The following is a 25801-nucleotide window of genomic DNA, read 5'->3' on the forward strand; positions in this document are numbered from 1 at the left end:
GAAAATGGTCTTTCAAATTGGAAAAACAGATGCGGAAGACAGATGCGCCTGGAAATCTTTTCTAAGCTCGGTTTATGGAATGAAAGTCCCATCACAAGCCAGCTAAGTAAGAATATTATATTGATAACAAAAGTTACTAAATAGAAGAGTACAGTTGTGCACAAAATGTTTAGTTCAAAAGTAAATTCTAATGAAGACGGTAACCATGACACTATGTTCGTAAACAAGTTTCCGTTAGCAGAGAGGCCACGTGATCGGCGCGACAGCAGAGGTTCAAAGTCGGGAAGGCGGCTGGAAGCATCCTGGAATTCGTGTAGAAAAGGGAGAGCCAAACCGGGCTCGAGATCAGTCGGTGTCGAGCGGTCAAACGAGCAGAACATAGGAGACATCACCAGCGGAGGAATACAGAAAGTATCGGTGAGTGTATAATAGTGATTGTTAATTATCCGAGATTAAACAAGTCGAAATAAAGAGCCGTCGTGGGTCTTTATATGATAAAAATGATTTTAAGGAAAAACTCGAAATAAAGAGACGTCTTGTGTGGGGCGGGGGGTTGTTTATATGACAAAAAGTGATTTTAAGGAAAAACTCGAAATAAAGAGCCGTCGTGGGCCTGGAAATAACTAATAGTGATTTTAAATGAAACCGGAATAAAGAGCCCTTCATACATAGGTGTTGAAACCTTGGACAGCGCCAGGACTTATAGCGGAAACAGCGGCAAAGACCGGAACCGAATCTGCATCGCCAGAACCAGCAAACCCGAGTCCCTGTAAAACCAACAGCCATGCCGGAGGAGTGGCAGCAGACGTTGGAGACTTTAATAATTTAAGTATATGAGATCTGTTTATAAATTTAAGAGTAAATGAAGCGAAGTATTCTGAATTTGAAAGCTAAAACTAAATTTTTTCACTCTCGGTCACTTAATTATAAATTTTCTGTGACGAACCCTACCCCCGCGAGCATATCCCAGCAACCGGAGCAAAACTTGTCGTTATAAGACATGTCAGGCATTCAATAGAGAGAGAGAGAGTTCCGAAGAAACAAAAGAGAGCCTCCTGATCAATAGGCCTGCCAAACAGAATTAAAACGTATTAACACACATGCAGAGGAAGCGATTGAAGAATATTGGGTAAATACAATCGTTGATCAAAAAATCATTTTGACTGATGAACAAGGGCACGTAAATGATAAGTCCACGTCCAGTGACGATTCAAGACCTCAAGGCTTGAATTTGCTTGACTTTGTATACAACAAACATCCCTAGTGGTTGACTTTCCTGAGGATCAGAAAACTCATAATTTCAACTAATTTTTTTATCTTAATCAACAATTATATCCACTCTCGCATTTCCAAATTTATACATAAGGTTCAGGACAGGCCGGATATTAATCTATTTAATCTATTTTTTAATTGATCCATTTTCTTCACTTTCAAATCAACAGTAATATTGTGACAAAAGTGTTATAACAATTTTCACCATAAAATATTTTTCTTAAATTAATTTTTTTATATAAATACGACGATATTTACAATTTTATTTGATCTTGTTTTTTTTTGACATTCGAGGTTACACATAAATTCATAAATAAAATACATAAAATAACAAAATTGCAATAAACTACAACAAAACATTTTGAAATGGATAAATAGTTTTTTTTTAGTTCCTCAGAAATAATTTTCGCTACATTCAACAAATTGTGTTCATAAACAAATTTATCTTTGGAATGTTAAGGACTTAAAATTAGTGATTTTTTAAATTTTTTATAATACTGTGTTTTTTCTTATATGCGATATAATGTCAACAAAGATTGTTTTGTTGTTTTATTTAAAATTCTTTCTTATATTTTAAAAATAATTATTTTTGTTTTATATAAATTTATATTTAAATATATTTTGTTACAAAATAAGTTTTCCATTAAAAAATAGAACATCACACACATAGAGACAGACAGACATGAAGTTAGATAAAAACCCCAGCTAGTATCATGTCTGAAATTAAAATTGGAATATTGAAATTAAATTATCGCAATATGCAACTACGATATACAAAAGACAAACAAACAATGTAATAAAGCTTTTCTGAAAATGAATTATACTACAATTACAGATATACACGTAATACTAAGGATACAATTTACAATACATATACACGATATACAAACATATATAATATAATATTAGCACCTAATTATAAGTTAACATTACAATGGGTCTCGGTCATCTTAGCTTGGATGATGTAAAAAAATGCGTAGTTTTATTTCGTTCGTTTTCTTTTTTACTTTCCTGTAAGATGGTGGGTATGATGATTGTTTGAATGTTTGTCACTGCCATGGTGGGTTTGGTGTTTATCAGCATAATGTTGTTGGTGTTGCTGCTGATGTTGGTGATATTTATCACTTTGGTTATTATTGTGAGATTTATTGGAGGTGTTACTAATGCCACCACTGCTGCTGTTGCCAATACCACCACTACCGCCACCACTGCTATTACCAGTCGCCGTGGAATGTTGTTGATTTGAGTGTAGAGTTGTTGTTGTAGGTGTGTGTATTTTCAGTTGTTTAATTTCGGGAAAGAATTCCATCATAAGGATTTCCAAAAGTTCCTGGAACAAATATTAAAAACACAAAAATTAATATTAAAAAAATATTTATTATTAACTATATTATTTTTTTAAATTCCCAGCCTTGGAAATATAGTTTTTATTTGCTATAAACCGTATAAAAGCGAAGTTCTTCTACATCAGTCTCATTTGCGACCATGCTCAGACCGAAGATAAAGATGAACAGACCAAAGACATATTTAACGAGCGCCTATAAACAACATATGACCGTTGCCCTGGCCATGACATTAAAATTCTGCTAGGATATTTTTATGTATAAATCGGAAGGGAAAATATCTTTGGCTCCACCGTCGAAATATTTAGTCTCCATGAAGAAACATCAGACAACGGCATAAGGTTTATTGACTACGCGACAGCAAAAAACATGGTAGTTAGCAGCACCAGATTCAAGCATCTCTATATACAAGGCCACCTGGATTTCTCCTGATCAACAACGAGAAATCAAAACTATAAATCCGCATTCGACAGCTCTATCCGTTCAGAGGTGTTTAAAGCCATGATTGCGTTTGGCATTCCTGCAAAATTTATTCGGCTATGCAAGATAACTTTGACTGGCACAAGATCAGAAGTTAGGACCTATCGGAGTCCTTTAATACCGAACGAGGATTCAGGCAAGGTTACAGTTTGTCGTGTGATCTTTTTAACATCCGGCTGGATGCATACGAGAAGCAAAGGTGAGCTGAAATGGCACTCTGTACACCAAACCACACATGATACTCGTCTACGCCGATGACATCGATGTAATGGGTCGAACATTGATAGCGGCAACAGCCACCTTTGAATTGAGAAGGAGTTTGCCAAAGTAGGTCTGACAGAAAACGGCGAGAAGACCAAGCTGATTGTATCAACGGGCAAGACGTCCAGTAGACTCGGACCAACTGTGGAACTTGAGAACTGCAGCATCGAGGTAGTCAAAGATTTTATATACCAACCGATGCTACTATGGTCTGAGCAAACAACTCAAAAGCAAGGTCACCTACCGCCAGACCAAAATCACACTCTGCAAGATGCTAATACTACCCGTGCTGTTATATGGATCTGAAGCATGGGTACTTACACAAGCAGATGACACAGCTCCTGGAGTGTTTGAGAGAAAAATACTCCGAAAGATCTATGGGCCGATCTGCGTTGACGGTGAATATCGCCGTCGAATGAACCATGAGTTGTACCAGCTATTCTCGGAAATCGGCATGGTTCACGCAGAAGGGGAGGCCAAGAATGCAATTGAAAAACATTTATTTTTAAAGAATCTACGCCTTGAAAAATATTTATTTTTTAAAAATCTACTCCTTGAAAAATATATATTTTAAAAATCTACGCCATGAAAAATATATATTTTTTAAAAATCTACGCCTTGAAAAATATATATTTTAAAAATCTACGCCTTGAAAAATATATATTTTAAAAAATCTACGCCTTGAAAAATATTTATTTTTAAAAAATCTACGCCTTGAATTTTTTTTTAATCTACGCCTTGAAAAATATATATTTAAAAAAATCTACGCCTTGAAAAATATTTTTTTTAAAAATTCTACGCCTTGAAAAATATTTTTTTAAAAAATCTACGCCTTGAAAAATATTTTTTTAAAAAATCTACGCCTTGAAAAATATTTTTTTTTAAAAATCTACGCCTTGAAAAATATTTTTTTTAAAAATCTACGCCTTGAAAAATATTTTTTTTTTAATCTACGCCTTGAAAAATATTTTTTTAAAAAATCTACGCCTTGAAAAAAAATTAAAAAAATATTTTTTTAAAAAAGCTACGCCTTGAAAAAAAATTAAACAAATATTTTTTTAAAAAATCTACGCCTTGAAAAAAATTTTTTTAAAAAATCTACGCCTTGAAATTTTTTTTTTTTAAATCTACGCCTTGAAAAATATTTTTTTTTAAAAAATCTACGCCTTGAAAATATTTCGTTAAAAAATCTAGGCCTAAAATTTTTTTTTTTTAAAATCTACGCCTTGAAAAATTTTTTTAAAAAATTTACTCCTTGAAATTTTTTTTTTAAAAATCTACGTCTTGAAAAAATATTTTTTTTAAAAAATCTACGCCTTGAAAAAATATTTTTTTTAAAAAATCTACGCCTTGAAAAAATATTTTTTTTAAATCTACGCCTAGAAAAAATAATTTATTAAAAAATCTACGCCTTGAAAAAATATTTTTTTAAAAAATCTACGCCTTGAAAAAATATTTTTAAAAAATCTACGTCTTGAAAATTTTTTTTTTTAAATCTACGCCTTGAAAAAATATTTTTAAAAAATCTACGTCTTGAAAAATATATTTTTTAAAAAATCTACGCCTTGAAAAATATATTTTTTAAAAAATCTACTCCTTGAAAAAAATATATTTTTTTTTTTAAAAAATATTCATGCCTTGAAAAATCTACACCTTAAAAAAATATATATATATTTTTTTTAATCTACGCCTTGAAAAATATTTTTTTTTAAATCTACGCCTTGAAAAATATATTTTTTAAAAAATCTACGCCTTGAAAAATATATTTTTTAAAAAATCTACGCCTTGAAAAATATATTTTTTAAAAATATCTACGCCTAGAAAAATATATTTTTTTGAAAATCTAGGCCTTGAAAATTTTTTTTTTTAAATCTACGCCTTGAAATAATATATTTTTAAAAAATCTACGACTTGAAAAAATATTTTTTAAAAATTTACGCCTTGAAAAATTATTTTTTTTTAAAAAATCTATTCCGAGCCTCAAAAAATGCTTTAATAATTCTACTCCTAATTCCTCACATCTCGTTCTACTTACATAAAACAATTGTTTATTATAGACAGGATTCTGCAGGGCATCGAACACTTTCAAAACACCACGTTTAGCAGCTTGGGCTCCGACTAAATTACACAAGACCTCGGGTATGTTATCCATAAGTAAGGCTTTAGCTGCATTTGTTGTCATCTCTTTCATGTCATCCGAACGAACGGGATATGCCGATGCTAATACGCCACCGGGCCAAAATGATTTCAATATCGCTGAGAAATAATAGTGCAGCATTGATTCCTCAAATAAATATGATACCGATTCACGAATTTGTCTGAAATAAAAATATGGAAAATTGAAGGTGGCAATTAAACAAAAAAAAAAAATAAAATAAAATCATAGCTCACCTATTAATAGTTCTACCATAGGTAATTTGTACAAACGATATAAGACTTTTACGCAACCACTTGAAAACACCACCCATATCGAATATCTCACCCATTAGGGCATACAAAGGTTCCGCTATTGAATCTTTACTATCCAAATCGGCTAGTAATTTATTATCACCGGCCGGCACACCCTCCAAATAGGTAGATATGTCTTCATCATCTCGCTGTAAACCCCAAAATGGATCTGTTGATAGTGATTTCAATGAGGCGTCGGAACTTTTAACTGTCTCAGTTTTAAATAATGTCGACAGAGAAAATTTCGATTTCTTTGGTGAGGGTAACGATTGTTTTAAATGATCAGAACTTGGACTGAGGAAGGTATAAATTGCTTCACTGCCATTTAAGTGGTCATCTTCTAAAATCATCTGAAAAATAAACAAAAAACAACAACAATTAATATTGAAATTTTAAATTCGAATTAGTTGTATGACCATTACTTACATTAATAAACCGTTGTATTTGTTGTTTGGCCTTTTCCAGGGCATGTTTATCGTTTTTCAAAAAGAAAAACTTAAAATTTGTTGGTAAATCAAATGATTTGAGATTGGCACTGACATGTCGCAGCTTTCTTTGCAGTTCCTAAAATAAAAAAACAAGAAAAAGAAGCAGGAACAACAACAACAACAATTAGAACTTAATTTTGCAATACTTTGCCAATTTGTATGTGTGTGTGTGTGTGTGTGATAGCCGATTGGGTTCAAGTTGCTTTGTTACTCGCAGTCGGCAAACATGCCTCGGTTTTTATATTTTTTAATTTAATAAATATTATAATTTTTTTATAAACATTATTTTATTTTTTTATGTCATTATTATGTCTTTGTGCATATGTTTGTAACCGGCAAAAGAATATGGAATATGGCTTATGGAACGAAAGTTCTGTCACAAGCCAGCTTAAGAATGAATGAGTGAAAACATATTCTTTTAAAATTCCACGCCTTGAATAAATATTTTTCAAAAATGTCACGCAAAGAAAAAATATTCCACAAAATGCACGCCCATAAAAAAAAACAAAGTTCAAAAATTCCCCTTTTTGTCTACTTACATGAACTTGATTTAGTGATCTCATTACCACCCAGCCACTTGATATGCTGCCGGGACGGGCCTCAACTTTACCCGTAGCTGATTGTTTCAATGCACTGGGAGTATTTATGTCCTCATCGACATGAACTAAAATCATAAATTGCAGGGATTCTTTTTCATCGGATATCTGGAACAATACAACAAAGCATAAATTCGAAAATAATATGAAAATGCAAATTTCAGTTCTCAGTACTCACCTCCACACTTTGCAGTGTAGCCTTCCAACGACCCAAATGTTCCGTCCATGCATCGGTACGCCGCAAATGTGCCTCTGTCTGCCGTTTAATATTTTTCAACCATTCCATTTCTTTTTCCAAAATTTGAAGAACTTTGGAATCAGGTTTCACTGAGTATTTTAATGCATCTAGGGCTTGATTTTTCTTATCTATTCTCTCCTGAATTTGTTCGAGCTTTTTGCGAGCATATGAGGTATGAGCCGCCACATCTATGGTACCGGAATTATTTGTCTCCAGGCCATCGAGGCTGGTTGATGCCTCCTCATGATTATCACTAAGGGCACCAACTATTAAGGTGGGATCTTTATAGTCCTCCGAATCTAAAGCTTCTTTCAGCAGACGATATTGATCGCTCAACACAAAGGGAGGATAGTATTTCTCTTCGAGGGTTTTTAGCACTTGTTTTTGTAAATCATAAAATATTTCCGGGCCTGAATCGCCCAGTAGAAATGTTTCAATTAATTTCCGTTCATGTTTATCAAATTGTAGCTCGGATTTTGGCACCCTGATATACGTATAGAAGATTTCCGTACCCAGCTGATGGGCGGCATTTTTCGGTGCATGTTTCATTTCCTCTACAGCCATATAGAAGCCAACCAAAGCACTTGCCTTCAGGGGTTCCAGGAAAATGGTAAAATATCTCCTACCAATTGCCGTATTCAATATCTCCACCAGTGACAGATCCAAATCACTTGAATAGTTGCCATTCCAACCGAATTTCTCCAAATTCTTTTCACACATATTCTTGGCATAGGTCAGCTGTTGTACATAACGTTTCAAACGCACCGCTGCCGATATTTCCGATTTCGATAGATTATGATCCGGGTCGTTATCGGGATCAATACCTTTGGCACGTTGGAGATTTTGTACTGTTGTTGCATGCATCAAATCGTTGACAATACTTTTACGTATCAGTGACAACTCTTCCAGGTTGCCGCAGTTGTTGATAATTTTCAGGAAATCTTCAAAACTTGCTGCATATTCATATGATCGCTTGCTAATCGCAGCTGCCGCTAAACGTCCTTCAATGTTTTGTACAATTTTCTGATTGATATAATCCGGTGAGGTTAACATTTTAATCATGGGAAAGAATACTAGGGGGAAAATCGAAAATATTATTGAGTATTTGAAGAGATTTTGGATATGGAAAATATTTACTTTTGTACGAGAGTATTTCACTTAGCAGCACCTTTAGTGGTGGTAGGGAATAGCCACGCGGTAGCAGAAGTATAACCATAATTTCACATAATTTTCTCAAGAATTCCAATTCTTTTTCTTCGGTGACCAAATAGGAATTTGTCGAAAATACAGGGGCCACATTCATTTCGGCTCTGCAAGTAGATAATAGAAAGATTAACAGAAAAATAAGCCAGTCAAATGGATATTTCGAAGAACACTGAGGACAATTTTTTCCATAGAGATAGAAAGTAATCCTCAGGGCCATGAGCAATCCTCATGATGCTGAGGATTTTTTTCTATAGAAAAAAGTAATCCTCAGGTTCCTGAGGATTTTTTGGTTTGGATTACTTTTTTCTATAGAAAAAAATTAATCAAGATCACGAGAAAATGCCCTCAGTGCTCTAAAATTCTCCGAGGTTTCTGAAGATTATGCAAACCTATCTATCAGTTCTATTACTTACGCTCTTGCCTCTGATATTCGTATCTTTTCCAAATGCACCGTAACCCTATTCACCATATCAACGGCTATTATTTTGGGTGCATCCATCTTCTTGGCACGTTCATGCATTTTTTGTATGGCATTCCAGAGATCTTCACGTACGATGTCATTCATTAATTTCGGTTTTGTTACCACATACCTGTGAAAAAAAAATCGAAAAATGGATTTAATTGAACACTAAAGAAAGAAAATCCAACAATTTTCCAACTTACCCCAGCCATGGTGTCATAAAATCTCTAAGAACATATTCGATAATTTGTTGTATTTGTAAATCCACAGTTTTACCAAAGATCAGTGGTAAATTCGAGGCATTCTTAATGGGTTTGGGTAAGTCGAAGAGACTATTTCTGAAAGTATATGAGAAAAATTATGATTTTAATAAATTAGTAAAAAAAATACAAACAATTAAATCGTTTTTTGAAAAATTCAATATCCATAAATTTTAGTATTTAATTGTGCTGTGGAAAAAAAAAACACCAACAACAAGCCTATCACTTCATAATTAATTACATACAAACATAATGAGATGACATGTTTGACATCAAATCACACGCAAGCGATATATTTTTTTCATTCATTCAGAAATTTAATAATGGGTATAGGATATTCATTTCACTATTTACATGAAAGTGTTATTTATATATAGATTTTATATTGTGGTTATGTCATTTATTAAGGAATGACGTTGTTGAGAACATTTCTCAAAAAAAATGTGAAAGTGATTAATTAGCCGTGAATGAAAAAATTGTATTCATTCCTTTAATTTAAATAATCCTTGGGATGGACTATTTACGAAACCACAAGGAAGTTAACAATTAGAAAAAAAGTAATCCTCAGTGGGGTTGGGGATTTTTCACTATAAAAAACGAAATGCTCAGGAATCTGAGGAATTTTGGTCATTAATGCTTATTTTTAGTTTAATTAATTATGTATAGTAACAAAGCCAAATAGACCTTTAAAATAGTTCCATAATTTTGACATGCCTAAAAATTTTCTGAAGACCTCAAAAATGTACAAACATAAATTCAGGTTAATTATTGGTGACCTCTTCAAATTTCACTTTCTGAGTCGATTTATGTCTGTCGGTCCATGTTAAATTATAAACAAAGTACAGGTCACATTTATGATCCGATTTGGATGAAATTTGGCACAGCTCATCTATTTCGCCCAAGGACGAACTCTATTGGGAAAAATCGGTTCAGATTTAGATATAGCTCCCATATAAAATTTCGTTCGATTTAAGGGGACCCCCCCCCATTCTCGGTGTCAAAATTTTTTTTGATTTAATTCGAATCTACTCTAATTCTAGAATGTTCCTACATTTATTGTGCAGCATCAAGTGACGGCTAAAGGACTTCTCAAACTTTAAACGCGTTTTTCTCAAAACGAATGGCGGGCACGATAACTCAAAAACTAATAATCCAATCGGTTTCAAATTTTGACACGTTTCTCTGGGAGTGTGTAGCTCTCGTATGAACTAGGATAAAGCCAATTTCTGAAGATCTTCCTTATTTTTTAACTTAGTTTGTGGTAAAAAATAGGCGATTTTCCATAAAAAAAATTTTCAAAGTTCCGCCATTTTGTTAATTGTTGTGCGAAGTCAATAATCCTAGTTCATACGAGAGCCAGACATGTCCTCTTTCTAACACAGTTGGAATTTTCGGATTCCGATGTTCCAGTGAGGAGTTATCATGCCCGCCATCGAAAATATGGACTTTTCTTTGAACCCCAAAAACAACAACAACAAATTTTGGAAAATTATTTTTCTTCCTTTTTAAATCTTCAAATATATATGTGCCAAGTTACAAACCTTATCAAGCATTGGTATTCATTTACCAGCCCATTTAAAATCTTAAAAATAAAAAATCGAGAATGGGGGGGGGGGGGGGGGGGGTTCCCTTAAGGTAAATGGTGCACCAAAGTACCTATATATTTTTCGATTTCCCCGAAATTTGGCATAACGCACTAAATTGAATCTAGAACGACGTGTGTAAAATTTCGTGAAAATCGGTTCCGATTTTGATATAGCTCCCACATATATTTTCGTCCGATTTAATGTAAATGGTGCACCAAAGTCTCTATATATCTTTCGATTTGCACCAAATTTGGTATAGCATACTGAATTAAGTCTAGAATGATGTTTATTAAGTTTCGTGGAAATCGGTTCAGATTTAGATATAGCTCCCATATATATTTTCGTCCGATTTTTGGTAAATAGTGCACCAAAGTCCCTTTATATCCTTCGATTTGCACAACATTTGGCATAGGGTACTAAATTTAGTCTAGAATGATGTGTGTTAAATTTCGTCAAAATCGTTTCCGATTTTGATATAGTTCCCATATATATTTTCGTCCGATTTTTGGTAAATAGTACACCAAAGACCCTTTACATCCTTCGATTTGCTCGAAATTTCGCATAGCGTACTGACATAAGTCTAAAATGATGTGTGTTAAGTTTCGTTAAAAACGGTTCAGATTTAGATATAGCTTTCATATATATTTTGGTCCGATTTTATGTAAATGATGCCCCAAAGTCCTTATATATCTATCAACTTGCACGATATTTGACATAGCGTACTGAATTGAGTCTGGAATGACGAATAGTTAGTTTCGGGAAAATCGGTTCAGATTTAGATAAATCTCCCTATATATTTTCGTCCTATTTTATGTAAATGGTGCACCAAAGTCCCTATATATCCTTCAATTTGCACGAAATTTGTCATAGCGTACTAAATTACATCTAGAATGATGTGTGCTAAGTTTCGTGAAAATCGGTTCAGATTTAGATATAGCTTCCATATATATTTTCGGTCGATTTAAGGTAAATGGTATACCAAAGTTCCTATATATTGTTCGATTTGCACGAAATTTAGTATATCGTACTAAAATACGTCTAGAATGATGTGTGAGGTTTCGGGAAAATCGGTTCAGATTTCGATATAGCTCCCATGTATATATTTCGGCCGATTTTATTTAAATTGTGCACCAACGTCCCTTTACGACTCCACATCTGTACAAATGAAACATTTAGTATGGGTTGCAGAATGGTATGGTAAAGATCATATATTTTAGTTCATCCTTCAAAAATGCGACGTCTGTAGGATGGATCTGTTGAATATACCAAAATTGGTGAAGGTTTGATTCTCCTTACTGGTTTGATTCTTCATTTAGATTCATTCAGTAAAATGTCCATCACTTTGAATGGCCTAATCGAATATGGTTTCTTAATAGCTTGAAATAGAACATATTCCATTTACAGAATAGTTCTATGAGAGGTATTCAATTTGGAGCATATCCTTGAAGGACTTTTCTGTACACAAAAAGTCTTTACTAACTCTTCCTTATTGATATAAAAATATTTTAGTATTTCATTCGGACGATTTTAATGTGACGATCTGCGACTTTTCCTAAGATCTTTATAAAATTAACTATAAAATTAGTTCAATGTTAAATTTTTAGTAGACCTCTAGAAAGAAGTCACCCGCATTTTGGGTACTTAATGATACCCAGAACTATTTACTATCATAAAAATATCGCCATTATTTTATATGGGGGCAAATTTGAATATCGATACCATCAGACTTGCCTATGAAACTTCTGGAGACCCTGATAAAAATTACAAATAAAAAAATTAATTTCTATATCAAAAACCATATATTCAATCGGGCATACTTACTGGGTGGCATTGTAGAGAACATTTAAGGGTTCACGATTGGGTTTTGGCGGCTCTTTGGTTGTAAATAAGTAATGGATGTAAACGGTGCCGGCCACAGCTGTAATGAAAATAACAACAACAAAGATAATGTAATAAGTTTAATATTAAAAATGAAATAAAATAAAATAACAACATACAAAAAAAGTGATAAGAAATGGGTCACATTGATTATGCCAGCCAGAGACTGCTGGTAGATTTTGTGTGTTCGATGATGGGCGAATGAAAATTCCCAATTTGTATTTGCTGATAAGAATTTAATTTAAATTTGTGAACGGAAAACTCATCACAAAGATTCAACAAAATTTATATCAATGATTTTTTAATAAAAAAAATAATATTCTTAGAATTTCAAGAAAAAATTATGACATTGGATACCGAATTGAATTAGATAAGCCTTAAAACAATATCAGTGGTTTAGTTTTAATAAAAAAAATATTTTAATGAAATTAAATATCTATTGTGTAGACACAATAGCAATGAATCAGTCATTGAGGCGACACCAGGCATAATCCACATGTCAACAACAACTGCAAAATTAGCAGCAACTAAAAAGGGCGTCATTTAATTTTTCGTAAACAAAGAGGAAGGAAATTTGTAAAATAATAAAATGAGACCCTACACCATAGCCCATAGGTTTTCAGTAGAAAAGACACAAACCAAGTTATAGACAGAAAGGCCGTGGCCCATAAATAGGTCCAGTAAATTTATGGAAATTTTTTTATAGAACATCAAGGATCCCCAAATTTTTTATAGAAAGGGTTTCGCAAAATTTTCTAAAGATATCCCAGGGCCCATAAATATAGCCGAGTTGTTGTTATTGTAGCAGTTTATATGAATTATATTTTTTTCTGTTTAAATTCCATCTGGTTCTGTCTCCATATTTAGAAATGTAGCTAGCTCCACCGGCTTTAACCACAGACCTTTTGGAGTAAGATGAGTAGATTTGGTTGGGCAATTGAATAAGCGCAGTGTGGTATGAGGGCCCGTACCACATGCTGGACAGACATCCTGCACCTGGTCATCAATCCGTGCCCAATACGAATTGAGACGACTGCACCATCCTGAACGTAATTGGTTTGTCTGGGCAGCTGACAGCTGCTAGGGGTGGGGGGGGGGGTGAGCTCCGACGGCATTCAATCTGCACCCTGTCCGCGTTCTGACAGGTCTGAATACTTCTCCATTGCGTATCACTAGAGTTCGCAGACCACACTGGAACGGCATAGCTTGCCACAGACCGACATATCGCTTTGTAAGAAGTCAACAAGGTTTCCTTATCTGCGACAAAGTACTGCCGGCAAGCAAGGACCTTGTTCCTACTTTTCAACTTATCGGAGATAGATGTGGTTTGCGCGGACGTAAACTGTGGTGGCATCTCCTCGGCTGGAAGAAATCTTATACGACGAAGTACTCTTCACCATGTCGCTCTCGGGATGGTCGACAAACTGTCTGTTAAAATATCTTGCGCATCTCTTCGGATCAGTCACAGTTTCGTCGTTAAATGTGACTGAGGTCCTATATGTATAGAGCCCAGTAGTAGATGGTCCTGCAAACATTTACTATAGAAAATCCGTAGGCCCATAAAGGGATCTGCAAAATTGTTTATAGAAAATCCAGGATAAGAAAACAATTTTTTTAAAAACGGCTCAACAATTTCTTTTTATAGAAAATCCGTAGGCCCATATATGGTTCCACAAAAAAAATTCCGTAGAAAATTCGTGTCCCAACTTTTTTGTGCCAATACTTCATAGATGGGTCCGCAAAAAAAATCTATAGGTCCATCAAAAAAATACGCCCTAGATGGTCCAACAAAAAATTTCTATTGAAAATCTAGGGCCCATAAATTGATCCGCAATTTTTTATTCAAAATTCATGACCCCAGTAAATTTTCCATGGCCCCATGATGAGTGCCCAAAAATTTGCTATAGAAAATCCGGAATCCGAAAACAATTTTTTATAGAAACGATTCCGCAAAATTTTCTATAGAAAAACAGTGCGTCCATAGATGGCCCCACAAAAAAATTCGATAGAAAATTCGTGTCACAACTCTTTTTCGAAAAAAGTCAATAGTCAATTCTATATGTCCAACAAAAAATAGATGGTCCAATAAAATATTTTTATAGAAAATCCCGGGCCAATAAATGGATCCGTATTTTTTTATAGAAAATCCAATACCCATAATCGGTTCCGCAAAACTTTTCTGTAGAAATTCCAGGACCCATAAATTATATAGGCAATCCATAGGTCCCTAGATGGTCCAAATTTTTTTCTATAGAAAATCAAGGGACCAAACATGGATCCACAAAGTGTTTTAAAATAAAATACAGGGCAAATAAACGTTTCCGCAAAAATTTTCTGTAGAAAATACAGGGTCCGCATGGAGGCCGGTAAAAATTAAAAATTTCATATCGAACCAGCAAAACTTTCCAAACCTGGGAGTGTTTAGTTTGGTATTTCGTTTTCTCCCGGCAGCAATTTATCATGGCATAGCCCCCCATAAAAAGGTAGTCTGAATGTGCAATTTATGATGGAGGATATTTAAAGTTCGACCCAGACGAACGAGGTTTTCAATTGCTTATTTGTTCTTCTTCTTTAAAAATTCTAAAATCTATAAATAAACAAATGATGTAGATATGGTGCCGCAAAAATTTTCTATAGAAAATGTCTGTTTTTTCGAAAAATGTTTCCGAAAAAAATCTATAGGTAATCCATAGGTCCTAGATGGTCCAACAAAAAGTTTCTACGGAAAATCCAGGGCCCAAACATGGATCCGCAAAATATTTTAATATAAAATCCAGGGCACATTTCCGCAAAATTTTTTTTCTGTAGAAAATGAGGACCGGTCAAAATTAAAAATTTCATATTGAACCAGCGTCCCAACCACCGCCAACCCCCGAAATGAAATCCTGTGTACGTTGTTGCTTCACGGAACATTTTCGATATAATTCCATAAGTCATGCACGATTTTCGCTAAAGCAAAACTTTCCAAACCTGGGAGTGTTTAGTTTGGTATTTCGTTTTCTCCTGGATGCAATTTACAATGGCATAGATCCCCATAAAAAGGGTCCCGATCGAATTTAGATATTTTGAATCTTCAATTCATGATTTTCGCTAAAGCAAAACTTTCCAAACCTGGGAGTGTTTAGTTTGGTATTTCGTTTTCTCCTGGATGCAATTTACAATGGCATAGATCCCCATAAAAAGGGTCCGGATCGAATTTAGATATTTTGAATCTTCAATTCATGATGAAGGGTATTACAAATTCGACCCATACGAACGAGGGTTTCTCTTGCTTATTTGTTTTTCTTCTTCTTCTTGAAAAATTCTAAAATCTATAAACAAACAAATGATGTAGGCTGATATGTTTACATGATTACATGACTAAATGCTGCTACTTCTAAATACTTACCGGCAACAACCAATAGCAACGAATACAACACAAACAGAATGAAGAGAAAGAAAATTGGATAATACCAAATGATGGCCAGCAGTGTCACTGCCAAGGCAGACAACAAAATTTTCCAATTCAGTTGTATAACGCGCAATACTGAGGACCACAGTAATAACTTTCCCTTTGATGAGGATGTGGAGGTGGATGCGGTGGCATTATGCCTTTCGTTGCTTCCCGTTGGTGAATCCAGGAGGAACAACGGTCGACGATTTGGAAAACTGTGTAAATCATCTATTGTGGGTATATCTTTGGGATTAGCTTTAGTTTTCATTCTGTCCCGAACTTTGTACTCTATGGTTTCCGTTGTTGTTGTAAGTTTCCTAAAAGGCCGATGCGAATGGTGATTTTTGTTATTGTTGTTGTTTTTTACAGACTATTTAAAATGTTAATCACATTTTATTTTTATATCCAATGTCCACACACACAACATTCTATACACTTGATTTTTTTCTAGTCAATGGGTTTTTGATGGCATTGTGGGTTGGGGGTGGGAATCGAAGCAATTTTTATTCAATAATAATAGGTGTTGTTGTTATTGTTACAAAATCAATATTGGTCTCCTTAAAGACGAGGTAACACCGTTTTATTTTTCCGTCTCACATTATTTAGTAGAACTAACGCATACAGCAGCAGTCCCAAACTAATTTGCAATTTTTTTCTTTTTCTTCCGCAATGATTTTTGCCGTTTTCTTTTTGTCCTTTGCGGAGGCGGGGCAACAAGTTGTTATATAAAACGCACAGGATCAAAATTAACTGGACTGATTATTCCTTTGTAAAATACCACTTGGACATTCTTACGTCAAGGATTACAACAATTTTGTTGTTGTTTTGTTTTTCTTTTATATACAAATGATGAAAAACACACACACAAATTCATATGCTGTTGTTGTTATTCTATTGTACACTTGTTCTTCCTCTTGTGGGAATTTGCACAGGCTGTCTGTCTGCCTGCCAGCCAGCCGCACACAACACTTTCACTTGATGTCGAACCGCAATTTGATGATTATTTCCGTTTATTAAGGGCGCGTCCGCATCCGCCACATGCGGCTGATTGGAATGTTTTGAACTTTAGTTTTTTTTTGTATAAATTATGTTTGGATTTATTATTATATATCTAATGTGTGTGGGAAATGTTTACACTTGCTCTGCTGCGTAATTTTTTTGTTTGTTTCTCGCACCGCCGATGGCTTCATTCAAACAATCACGACTGACTGACAGATTGTCCCTCTCTCAGTAATAAAAAACCGTTTTTACTTGCTCAAAATGAGATAGAGTTGTGTCATTCGCCAATGAGACTAGTTCAAAAGTGAGATATTCACTTCAATAACTGTAAGGAATTTCATGCAATTGGCCCTATATTGTTATTGTCTTTAAGTTTAAGATTTTAGTAATACTATCGTAAATTCCGACCGGGACAATCTATTGATACCCACAACCATGGAGTGGACATTCGAAATACCAAAAATTAAACGCATGGTACAGTAATTCAATATAGGACAACTTGAGGCGAATAGCAAAAAGCATCCTTTACGGGTAGTGGATTCTTCGGTCAAATATAAAGACATATGGCCTGTTCCCGTACTGCAAGAATCTACTAGATTTTACAATTTTCTTCGATATCATAAAGCAAAATTCATTATCGTAGTAAAAAGTAGTAGATTCTACTATTTTTTTCGATATCATAAAGGAAAATTTGTTATCGTAGAAAAAAGTAGTAGATTCTTGCAGTACGGGAACAGGCCAATAGTTGACATTTTTCAACACATAACAAAAACGCAACCTGAGTTCGTCTTCGGACGGCTCACAAGAAGGACGACATTAAAAATTATAATACGACCCTGGGCATAAAATATAAAGTTTTGCAACGTGTTTATCAAATTAGACAAAATTCTTCGTATACGAATAACCTATCAAGTCACCAAGTATCAACTTATTGAAGTTGAAATCGATTTTTTTAAAGATATTCAGACTTTGTCTACGCATGATATATGGTCCTATACCTTCTATACTAAATAGAAAGTGGACTAGTTGGAGGGGGAGTAAAGACGAAAAAACGCAACCTATGGCGGAACATACCGAAAACGACGCGTGACGGTTGGAAACATACCCAAAGTCTTTAAACTACGGAAAATTGCGTGCCACACCATTACGTGGATCGAAATTAATCGTATTTGGTAGGTTACAAAATGCCTACCATACCTTAAAAGGCTATGGTATATAAAGGCTGGTGGTATATAAAAGGGTACCCGGTATATAAAAGGGTGGACCAACATTGATACTTTTTGGTGGGAAGTTTCGTGTCATATTGAATTAACAAATGTTCAAAATGTTGACACTTTGTGGGGAAGGTACTAGAAGAAGTGGACCAATGAATCCCACATTCGGGCTTGAACTAATCAAGGTAAAGCATTATTATATTCAAATTTTGGATCAAATCGGTCATTGCATTTGCTTAATATTTGATTAAATTATTAAGATTTGGATCATTTGTAGTGAAGCTATTAGAAGGAGGGAACCGATGTGTCCCCATCTATCGATAAGTGGATCGATATTCATCTTCGAACTTCATCTAAGTTTGAAAGAAATATTAAAATGTTCAAAGATCCCTTCGAGAGTTACGCACCAGCCGGTCAGTCTATTTATCGGATAGCCAAGTTCTACTGACTTGTCACGTGAGAACCTTGGTCTTGATCCCGATAGCTATGATGTTTACCCACGAAAAAATTGGAATCTAAAGGCATTGGATTCAAACTCTGTTAGGTCATACCTAGAAGGGAACGGATGGGGATTACTTTTTCAGCCAAGATAACGAAGAATCCGAAATGCCTCGCATAATGAGACGGGTACTATATATGGAGGCTATATCTAAACATAGATCCATCAATATACGTAAAATGACGAGTGACATTTGTACGGGTTCCGTGTCCACACATGGATCTATATCGAACATGTGTTGCCAAGATATATACCAAAAACCCTGAATTCGATGTTATGAGCACTTTGAAAACCCGGTTTGGTACTTCAATACTTCGGCATTTATATAAGGGCAATGTTAAAGCATGACCCTATCTTGGCACTTTTCTCCGAAAAAAATTCAGATTCACAATAATTACCTTCAGAAAATACAAATAGTACAATAAAAATACCTTTTAAAAATACGGATAACCTTTTCGAAGACCCGAAAATAGTTCGGCGTTTTCGTCCACTTTGTCTACAAACAATTTCTTTATTTCATCTATATAATAGCTCTTCCCTTTGTCTATGAAGACTTCTTATGAAGACACAACTATAAGAGAGTTTATTAAGCTCATCTCTAGATACTCCCTACAACTCGTCCCTGGAGACTCCCTATAACTCGTCTTTTAAAGACTCCTTTCGTTTCCTATCATTTTTCGTCTGTTTCAGATCGTTTTCCTTCAAACTCCTATTAGTTCGACACAGTGCTTCATTACGTATACGAAAGCCTCTCCCACTTCAGCTCTTTCATGAAAAATACTTTGTTTCAGCTTCGGAAAACTCCTTCCTTCAACTCGTCTATGAAAGACTCAGTTCATTCAGCTCTATTAAAGTCCCCTTCATCAACCTTCCTTGAAAGAGTTCCTGTTTTAAGCTGGTGTATTAAAGACTCCCTGACATAAGCTCGTCTATGAAGATTCCCTAACATCAGTTCTTCTACGAAGTCTACCTCACATCGGCTCTTCTAAGAAAGACTACCTGACTTCAGCTCGTCTATAGAATACTCCCTGGTGTCAGCTTGTTTATGAAAGACTTTTTTCAGTTCCTCTATGAAAGTCTTGTCCCTTCAGCTCTTAAATCTCTTCCATATAAGACGCCCTCGTTAGCTTCAACTTGTCTATGAAATACTCCCTGCCATCAATTCGTCTATAAACGACTTTCTGTTTCAGCGCGTCTATGATAGACTCCAGCTTCAATTCGTCTATCTAAATTCTCTACTTCAGCTTCTCTGTGAAATACTCTCACCCTTCACCCTACCCTCAACTTCTCTCTCTTTTTTTAGGATCATCCAAGGTATATTTAATAAGGTAGCCGCATCGGCCCAGCTGTTGGACAAATAAATGTCAAAAATGTTGTTGTAATGTTGAACCAAAAAATTAAAAAACAAAATTATGAATGAAAATCTCCGAATTTCGAAGAGCTTTTTTGGCAATACTTTTATTAACATTTTCTACAAGAATTTGTGTAAAAAAAATCTTGTCAATCTGTTTGTTTTGGCAAAATATTTTTGACATATCAAAATACAACAACCTATGTTTGTTGTAGAAATTCGCCGATGCGGCTACCTTGTATATCTACCTTGGGATCATCCCTATTTTGTTAAGTGTATTTAATTGATAGCATTGCCAACATTTAACAACACTCAGCATGCCGTTGACAAACGACATCAGCTGTCGACTTCTAGAAACCTTTCTACCTGCTGTTTCCATTTTCGACTTATAGAGCCCTTTATTATTACTCCTTGTATTGTTTTGATTCCTGAAATTTATTTGCATTTTACTCTTTATACAGCGTTTCTATTCGCGTGTGTGTGTTTGCCGTGGAAATGTTCCATGGACGGTATTAGATTTGAAATATTAGATTTGAAAGGAATTAAAATTAATTAAAAAAATCGAATCAATCAACAGAATCGGATTTGTCACAAAAGAAATGGATGATAAGAAATCGAAAAAGCCAGACGATTGGATAAAAGTCCAAAGTAAAAGTCGTCCGGGACGATATTATTTATTTAATCGAGCTACAGGTGAAACCAAATGGTTGCTCTCAGAAGCCAAGAACAAAGAGTCGTCGAATGGGGAGGTTACAGATAAGGACAAGTCACCTTCCAAAGGAAAAACTCACATTGAGGAAGAGTCTCCCCCACCAAGAATATCGGGTAAGTGTTGATAAACATTCCAAAGAAGTATATTTTACACATACTCATTATTTCAGCCCCCAAACCCTTGAAAACTCCTGCCCAAGATCGCCTTAAAAGACTGCAACATGAGATAAAAGTGCAGCAATCAAAGAAACAGGAAGCGAGGAGCAGTAAACGACGTGCCTCGGGCGACAGTGAAGCAAAATCCACAAAGACTTCAGTTTCAAAATACCAACAGGAGAATCGGCCTCTAAGTAAGGAAACAAAAGATGATCCTCCTTCTTCGAGTAGAAGTAAATTGGCTAAATTAGCAGAGTCCAAGAAAGAAAAACAGGAGAAATCGTTACAAAATGAAGGTCCCAAGGATGTAAATAATTCTCCTAAAAAGAAGACATCAAAAACTATTTCCAAAGAATCGGAAAATCGCACAAAGGAGATTGATACAAAGACAGAGCCCAGAAAAAGTAAAGAATCCACTTTGGAATCCCCAAGAAAACGTGCCAGCAAAAGATCCCTACCCAGTGATGCAGAAACTTCTGCTAGCCTTGAAGATAATAAATCCGAATTGGATAAAATGGTTACAACAACTAAAGAAAAATCTATAAATTCTGCCAAAGAACCTCTTAGTCCAAGAAAACGGGCCATTAAAAGACCGCTTTCAAATGATTTGGAATCTTTAGAAAGCCGCAAAGATAATACATTTAGTTTGGATATTTTTGCTACTCCGTCAGCTGCCAAAACGTCACGCCCCATAGACATCCCTAAAAAAGAGGTGGTAACATCATTACCCGCCAATAATAATTATTTATTGGATGAGGACACCGAAATGTTACCTTGTGAAGAGGTCACCACTCAATCATCACCTGCAATTACAAATAGCGAATCAGACCCCAATAAGTTATCAACTTTTGGTAGTATTCGTTCGGGTATTGTTAGCAAAATTAAAGAGATATGTAAACTACCATTTGGTAGTCACAAAACGGAAGATATTGCTACAAAAACTTCGAATTTGTTAACTAAGACGAATTTTAAACCCGCCAAAAAGACTGAAAATAAATTTGAACACAATTCGTTTCCTGTTCAGCAAGCTTTAAGCGAGCTAAGGGAAGCTCAAAGGACATTGGGTGCAGATACATCACATAATACCAGTTCCACATCATCCACGTCATTATTGAATTTCGCCACACCACCAAGTACACCGAAAAATCTGAATATTCCAGCGTATTGTAAGGGATCGGGTAAGTGATAAGGTTCTTATTTAACAATGTAATCTTCTCGTCACACAGGCTAACCACCCTTCTTCAGCTCGCCTTTGAAGGAATTCCTTATTAAAAAAATATTTATTTTAATCTTCGCCTCTCGTCTCTGAAAGATTGCATTCTTCAGCTCGTCTTCGAAAGACACTCTTCTTCAGCTCGTCTTCGAAAGACATCCTTCTTCACCGCCTTTGAAGGAATTCCTTCTTTAAAAAATATTTTTTTAAAACGCCTCAAAAAATATTTTTTTAAAAAATCCACACTTTAAAAAATATTTTATAAAAAATCCACGCCTTTTAAAACTACTTTATAAAAAATCCACGCCTGAAAAAATATTTTTTTAAAAAATCCACGCCTTTTAAAACTACTTTATAAAAAATCCACGCCTGAAAAAATATTTTTTAAAAAATCCACACTTCAAAAAATATTTTTTTAAAAAATCCACGCCTCAAAACATATTTTTTTAAAAATCCACGCCTGAAAAAATATTTTTTTTAAAAATCCACGCCTCAAAAAATATTTTTTAAAAAATCCACGCCAAAAAAAAAATTTAAAAAACACGCCTCAATTTTTTTTAAAAAAACCAAGCCTCAACAAAATTTTTTAAAAAACTACGCCTCAAAAAATATTTTTTTTTAAAAACCACGCTTCAATTTTTTTAACCCACACCTCAGGGTAGCCTTTTCAGTTCTGATCGTCTATAAATAGGCCCTTCAATTCATCTATAATTTGTCCTTCTTTTAGCCAATTCCCGTTTGGAACGCCTAAGACAATCTCTGTTGGCACAGCAGCAATCCATGCAGGCAAATACCTCGACTTGCTTCTCATCACTGCCCACCACCAACAGTCCAGGACCACCAAAGACATTAGATTCTCCATTAAATGAGACATCAACTTCCATATTTCATACTGCCAATAATACCATGGATGATGGTAAGTCTTGCAATATTTTGAAAAACAAATCCCTTTGAAAACAAATCCCTTCCGAATTTCAGAAACTGAAGAAATGGATTGGGAACCATTTGTAAAAGAAGATATGGATACCATAGTGATATCAAGCAGCGAATCAAATTTATCATTAGTACCAGCAAAAGAATCGTCCAAAAAATCGCTACCCGAAACAATGGGCGATATTTATGATGCGGTAAATGAAAATCTTTTACGTTTGTCGGCGGAAAGGAAATCCACGTCAATGGGTAATAATAACAACAAATGGAGAAAAGATTACTATTATTTTGTGGTGGATACAAATGTTCTGCTGGATCATCTAAGCTTTATTGAAGATTTAACTAAATTGAAATTGTGTGGTGAGTTTGAAAATCACCATTTTTTTAAGAATTATTTTTTTTTTAAATAATAATCACTTGCAGATACCCAAGGCAGTATGCTCTACATACCCTATGGCGTTTTACAGGAATTGGATAAACTAAAAATTCGTTCCGGCTGCAAGGAGGGTGTTAAAACTTTAGCTGTGCGTGCCATTAAATATCTGAATAAGAAATTGGAAAATAAATCACAAAATATATTGGGTATTGGTCAAATGCAATTTAAATCGATAAAAACAAAAAATTAAAATTCAGTTTCTATTTTTTTTTTCACAGCCCAAACTGCCTTAGAGGAACGTCATCATCTAATCGATGTCAATTCGGCCGATGACAGTATCATTAATTGTTGTCTACAAGCCAAGGCTCAAGTGCCCAATCTCCTACTGCTCACCGAAGATGTAAATTTACGCAATAAAGCCATATGCAATAATATTTTAGTTGCCACAAAATCGGATTTGTTGTCAAAACCTAGTAAAGCACAATCTTGACCCCCCTTGAATTGGTTGCAAAAATTTCGTAATTCTTTTGTTATGAAGAATTTCAAATTCCGTTAATTAATAATTAATTTTATTATTCGTATACATATAGATGATCTTGTATATATATATATATATATATTTTTAGTATTTACTTGATGTAAATAATTTTTATTAATTTTTTTCTCGTGGAAAAAAATTCTTTACAACTTTCGTTTGTTAAAGAATCTGAAGAAAATAGGATGTAGAAATTTTCTAAACTAAATGAAATGGATTTGGATTTATTTGTTTGTACTGAAAGTAAATATTTAAAAATTTACTTGCGAAATGAAATAAATAATGGATATTTATTGTTAAAAAATTTTTGGTTTTTAAAAGTTTTTTTTTTTAATAGAGAGCTGTGTGGAGCCTAAAGACGAGCTAAAGGAAAGGGAGTCGCTCACAGAGAAGCTGAAGAAGGGCGCCTTTTTAAGAAAAAGTGAATGCACAAAGTATTTCTTAGACGAGCTGAATACAGGGAATCTTTCGTAGGCGAACTGAAGGAAGGAAATTTTTAAAGACATTTTTTCAAGGCGTGGATTTTTTTAAATATACTTTTTTAAGGCGTGCAATTTTTAAAATAAAAATTTTTTGAGTCGTGTAATTTTTTAATTAATTTTTTAAGGTGTTGAATTTAAAAAAAAAATTTAAGCCTTGAAATTTTTTAATAAAATTTTTTAAGGTGTGGAATTTTAAAAATAAAATATGGCGTTGTGGATGATTACAAAATTTTTTTAAGGTGTGTGATTTACATTTTTTTAACGCGAAATAACAATAATAAAGTTCTTTTAAGCCTTGGCATTTTTAAATATTTTTTAGGGCATGGAATTTTTTAATAAATTTTTTTAAAGCGTGGAATTTTGTAATAAAAATTTTTTAAGGCGTGGAATTTTTATAATCAATTTTTTCAAGGCGTGGAATTTTTATAATCAATTTTTTTAAAGCGTGGAATTTTTATAACCAATTTTTTCAAGGCGTGGAATTTTTATAATCAATTTTTTCAAGGCGTGGAATTTTTATAATCAATTTTTCAAGGCGTGGAATTTTTATAATCAATTTTTTCAAGGCGTGGAATTTATATAATCAATTTTTTCAAGGCGTGGAATTGGAAAAATTCGTTCCGGCTGCAAGGAGGGTGTTAAAACTTTAGCTGTGCGTGCCATTAAATATCTGAATAAGAAATTGGAAAATAAATCACAAAATATATTGGGTATTGGTCAAATGCAATTTAAATCGATAAAAACAAAAAATTAAAATTCAGTTTCTATTTTTTTTTTCACAGCCCAAACTGCCTTAGAGCCGATGACAGTATCATTAATTGTTGTCTACAAGCCAAGGCTCAAGTGCCCAATCTCCTACTGCTCACCGAAGATGTAAATTTACGCAATAAAGCCATATGCAATAATATTTTAGTTGCCACAAAATCGGATTTGTTGTCAAAACCTAGTAAATCACAATCTTGACCCCCCTTGAATTGGTTGCAAAAATTTCGTTATTCTTTTGTTATGAAGAATTTCAAATTCCGTTAGTTAATAATTAATTTTATTATTCGTATACATATATATGATCTTGTATATATATATATTTAGTATTTACTTGATGTAAATAATTTTTATTAATTTTTTTCTCGTGGAAAAAAATTCTTTACAACTTTCGTTTGTTAAAGAATCTGAAGAAAATAGGATGTAGAAATTTTCTAAACTAAATGAAATGGATTTGGATTTATTTGTTTGTACTGAAAGTAAATATTTAAAAATTTACTTGCGAAATGATATAAATAATGGATATTTATTGTTAAAAAATTTTTTGTTTTTCAGCCTTATTCTGGATATTCGCTGGGAGATATCTCGCATATAAAAAATTTTTCGCTTTCACATTCTCGCCTT

At 34.0% G+C, this 25801-nt stretch overlaps 3 protein-coding genes across 3 annotated transcripts; 2 read left to right on the top strand and 1 right to left on the bottom strand.

Moving 5' to 3' along the window:
* Positions 1-668: 668 nt before the first annotated feature.
* Positions 669-16217, bottom strand: LOC133327676 (sorting nexin-25-like; the record flags this gene model as incomplete). The annotated part of the gene is made up of 12 exons (XM_061536233.1): positions 15905-16217; positions 12460-12556; positions 8996-9130; positions 8746-8922; positions 8264-8436; positions 7067-8199; positions 6832-6996; positions 6231-6368; positions 5748-6154; positions 5392-5674; positions 2280-2602; positions 669-840 (listed from the first exon to the last, which is right to left on the bottom strand). Coding segments are annotated over exons 1-12 (3516 nt in total), but the record flags the coding sequence as incomplete, so codon positions are not given.
* Positions 16218-20611: 4394 nt separating this feature from the next.
* On the top strand, positions 20612-23046 carry LOC133327678 (uncharacterized). The gene is made up of 3 exons (XM_061536236.1): positions 20612-20837; positions 20894-22057; positions 22820-23046. Exons 1-3 carry the CDS (start codon positions 20612-20614, stop codon positions 23044-23046), a joined length of 1617 nt encoding a protein of 538 aa, XP_061392220.1.
* A 130-nt stretch (positions 23047-23176) lies between these two features.
* Positions 23177-23911, top strand: LOC133327677 (transcriptional protein SWT1-like). The gene is made up of 3 exons (XM_061536234.1): positions 23177-23382; positions 23446-23604; positions 23677-23911. The coding sequence occupies exons 1-3, from the start codon at positions 23199-23201 to the stop codon at positions 23886-23888; spliced, it is 555 nt and encodes a 184-aa protein (XP_061392218.1). The 5' UTR covers positions 23177-23198; the 3' UTR covers positions 23889-23911.
* Positions 23912-25801: the final 1890 nt, after the last annotated feature.

This window comes from Musca vetustissima, unplaced genomic scaffold, assembly GCF_032173495.1.
Source record: "Musca vetustissima isolate MV318-11 ecotype Yass unplaced genomic scaffold, APGP_CSIRO_Mvet_v1 utg273778, whole genome shotgun sequence".
NCBI classification, from domain to species: domain Eukaryota; kingdom Metazoa; phylum Arthropoda; class Insecta; order Diptera; family Muscidae; genus Musca; species Musca vetustissima.

What these genes read in the sequence shown, in the direction of transcription:
- LOC133327678 (XM_061536236.1), top strand. Translation starts at nt 20,612, where the DNA reads ATGGATGATAAGAAATCGAAAAAGCCAGACGATTGGATAAAAGTCCAA. An exon ending in TCCCCCACCAAGAATATCGG is followed by an intron (nt 20,838 to 20,893) that starts GTAAGTGTTGAT and finishes TCATTATTTCAG; the next exon opens with CCCCCAAACCCTTGAAAACT. An exon ending in AGCGTATTGTAAGGGATCGG is followed by an intron (nt 22,058 to 22,819) that starts GTAAGTGATAAG and finishes TCCTTCTTTTAG; the next exon opens with CCAATTCCCGTTTGGAACGC.
- LOC133327677 (XM_061536234.1), top strand. Translation starts at nt 23,199, where the DNA reads ATGGGCGATATTTATGATGCGGTAAATGAAAATCTTTTACGTTTGTCG. An exon ending in AACTAAATTGAAATTGTGTG is followed by an intron (nt 23,383 to 23,445) that starts GTGAGTTTGAAA and finishes AATCACTTGCAG; the next exon opens with ATACCCAAGGCAGTATGCTC. An exon ending in TAAATCACAAAATATATTGG is followed by an intron (nt 23,605 to 23,676) that starts GTATTGGTCAAA and finishes TTTTTTTCACAG; the next exon opens with CCCAAACTGCCTTAGAGGAA.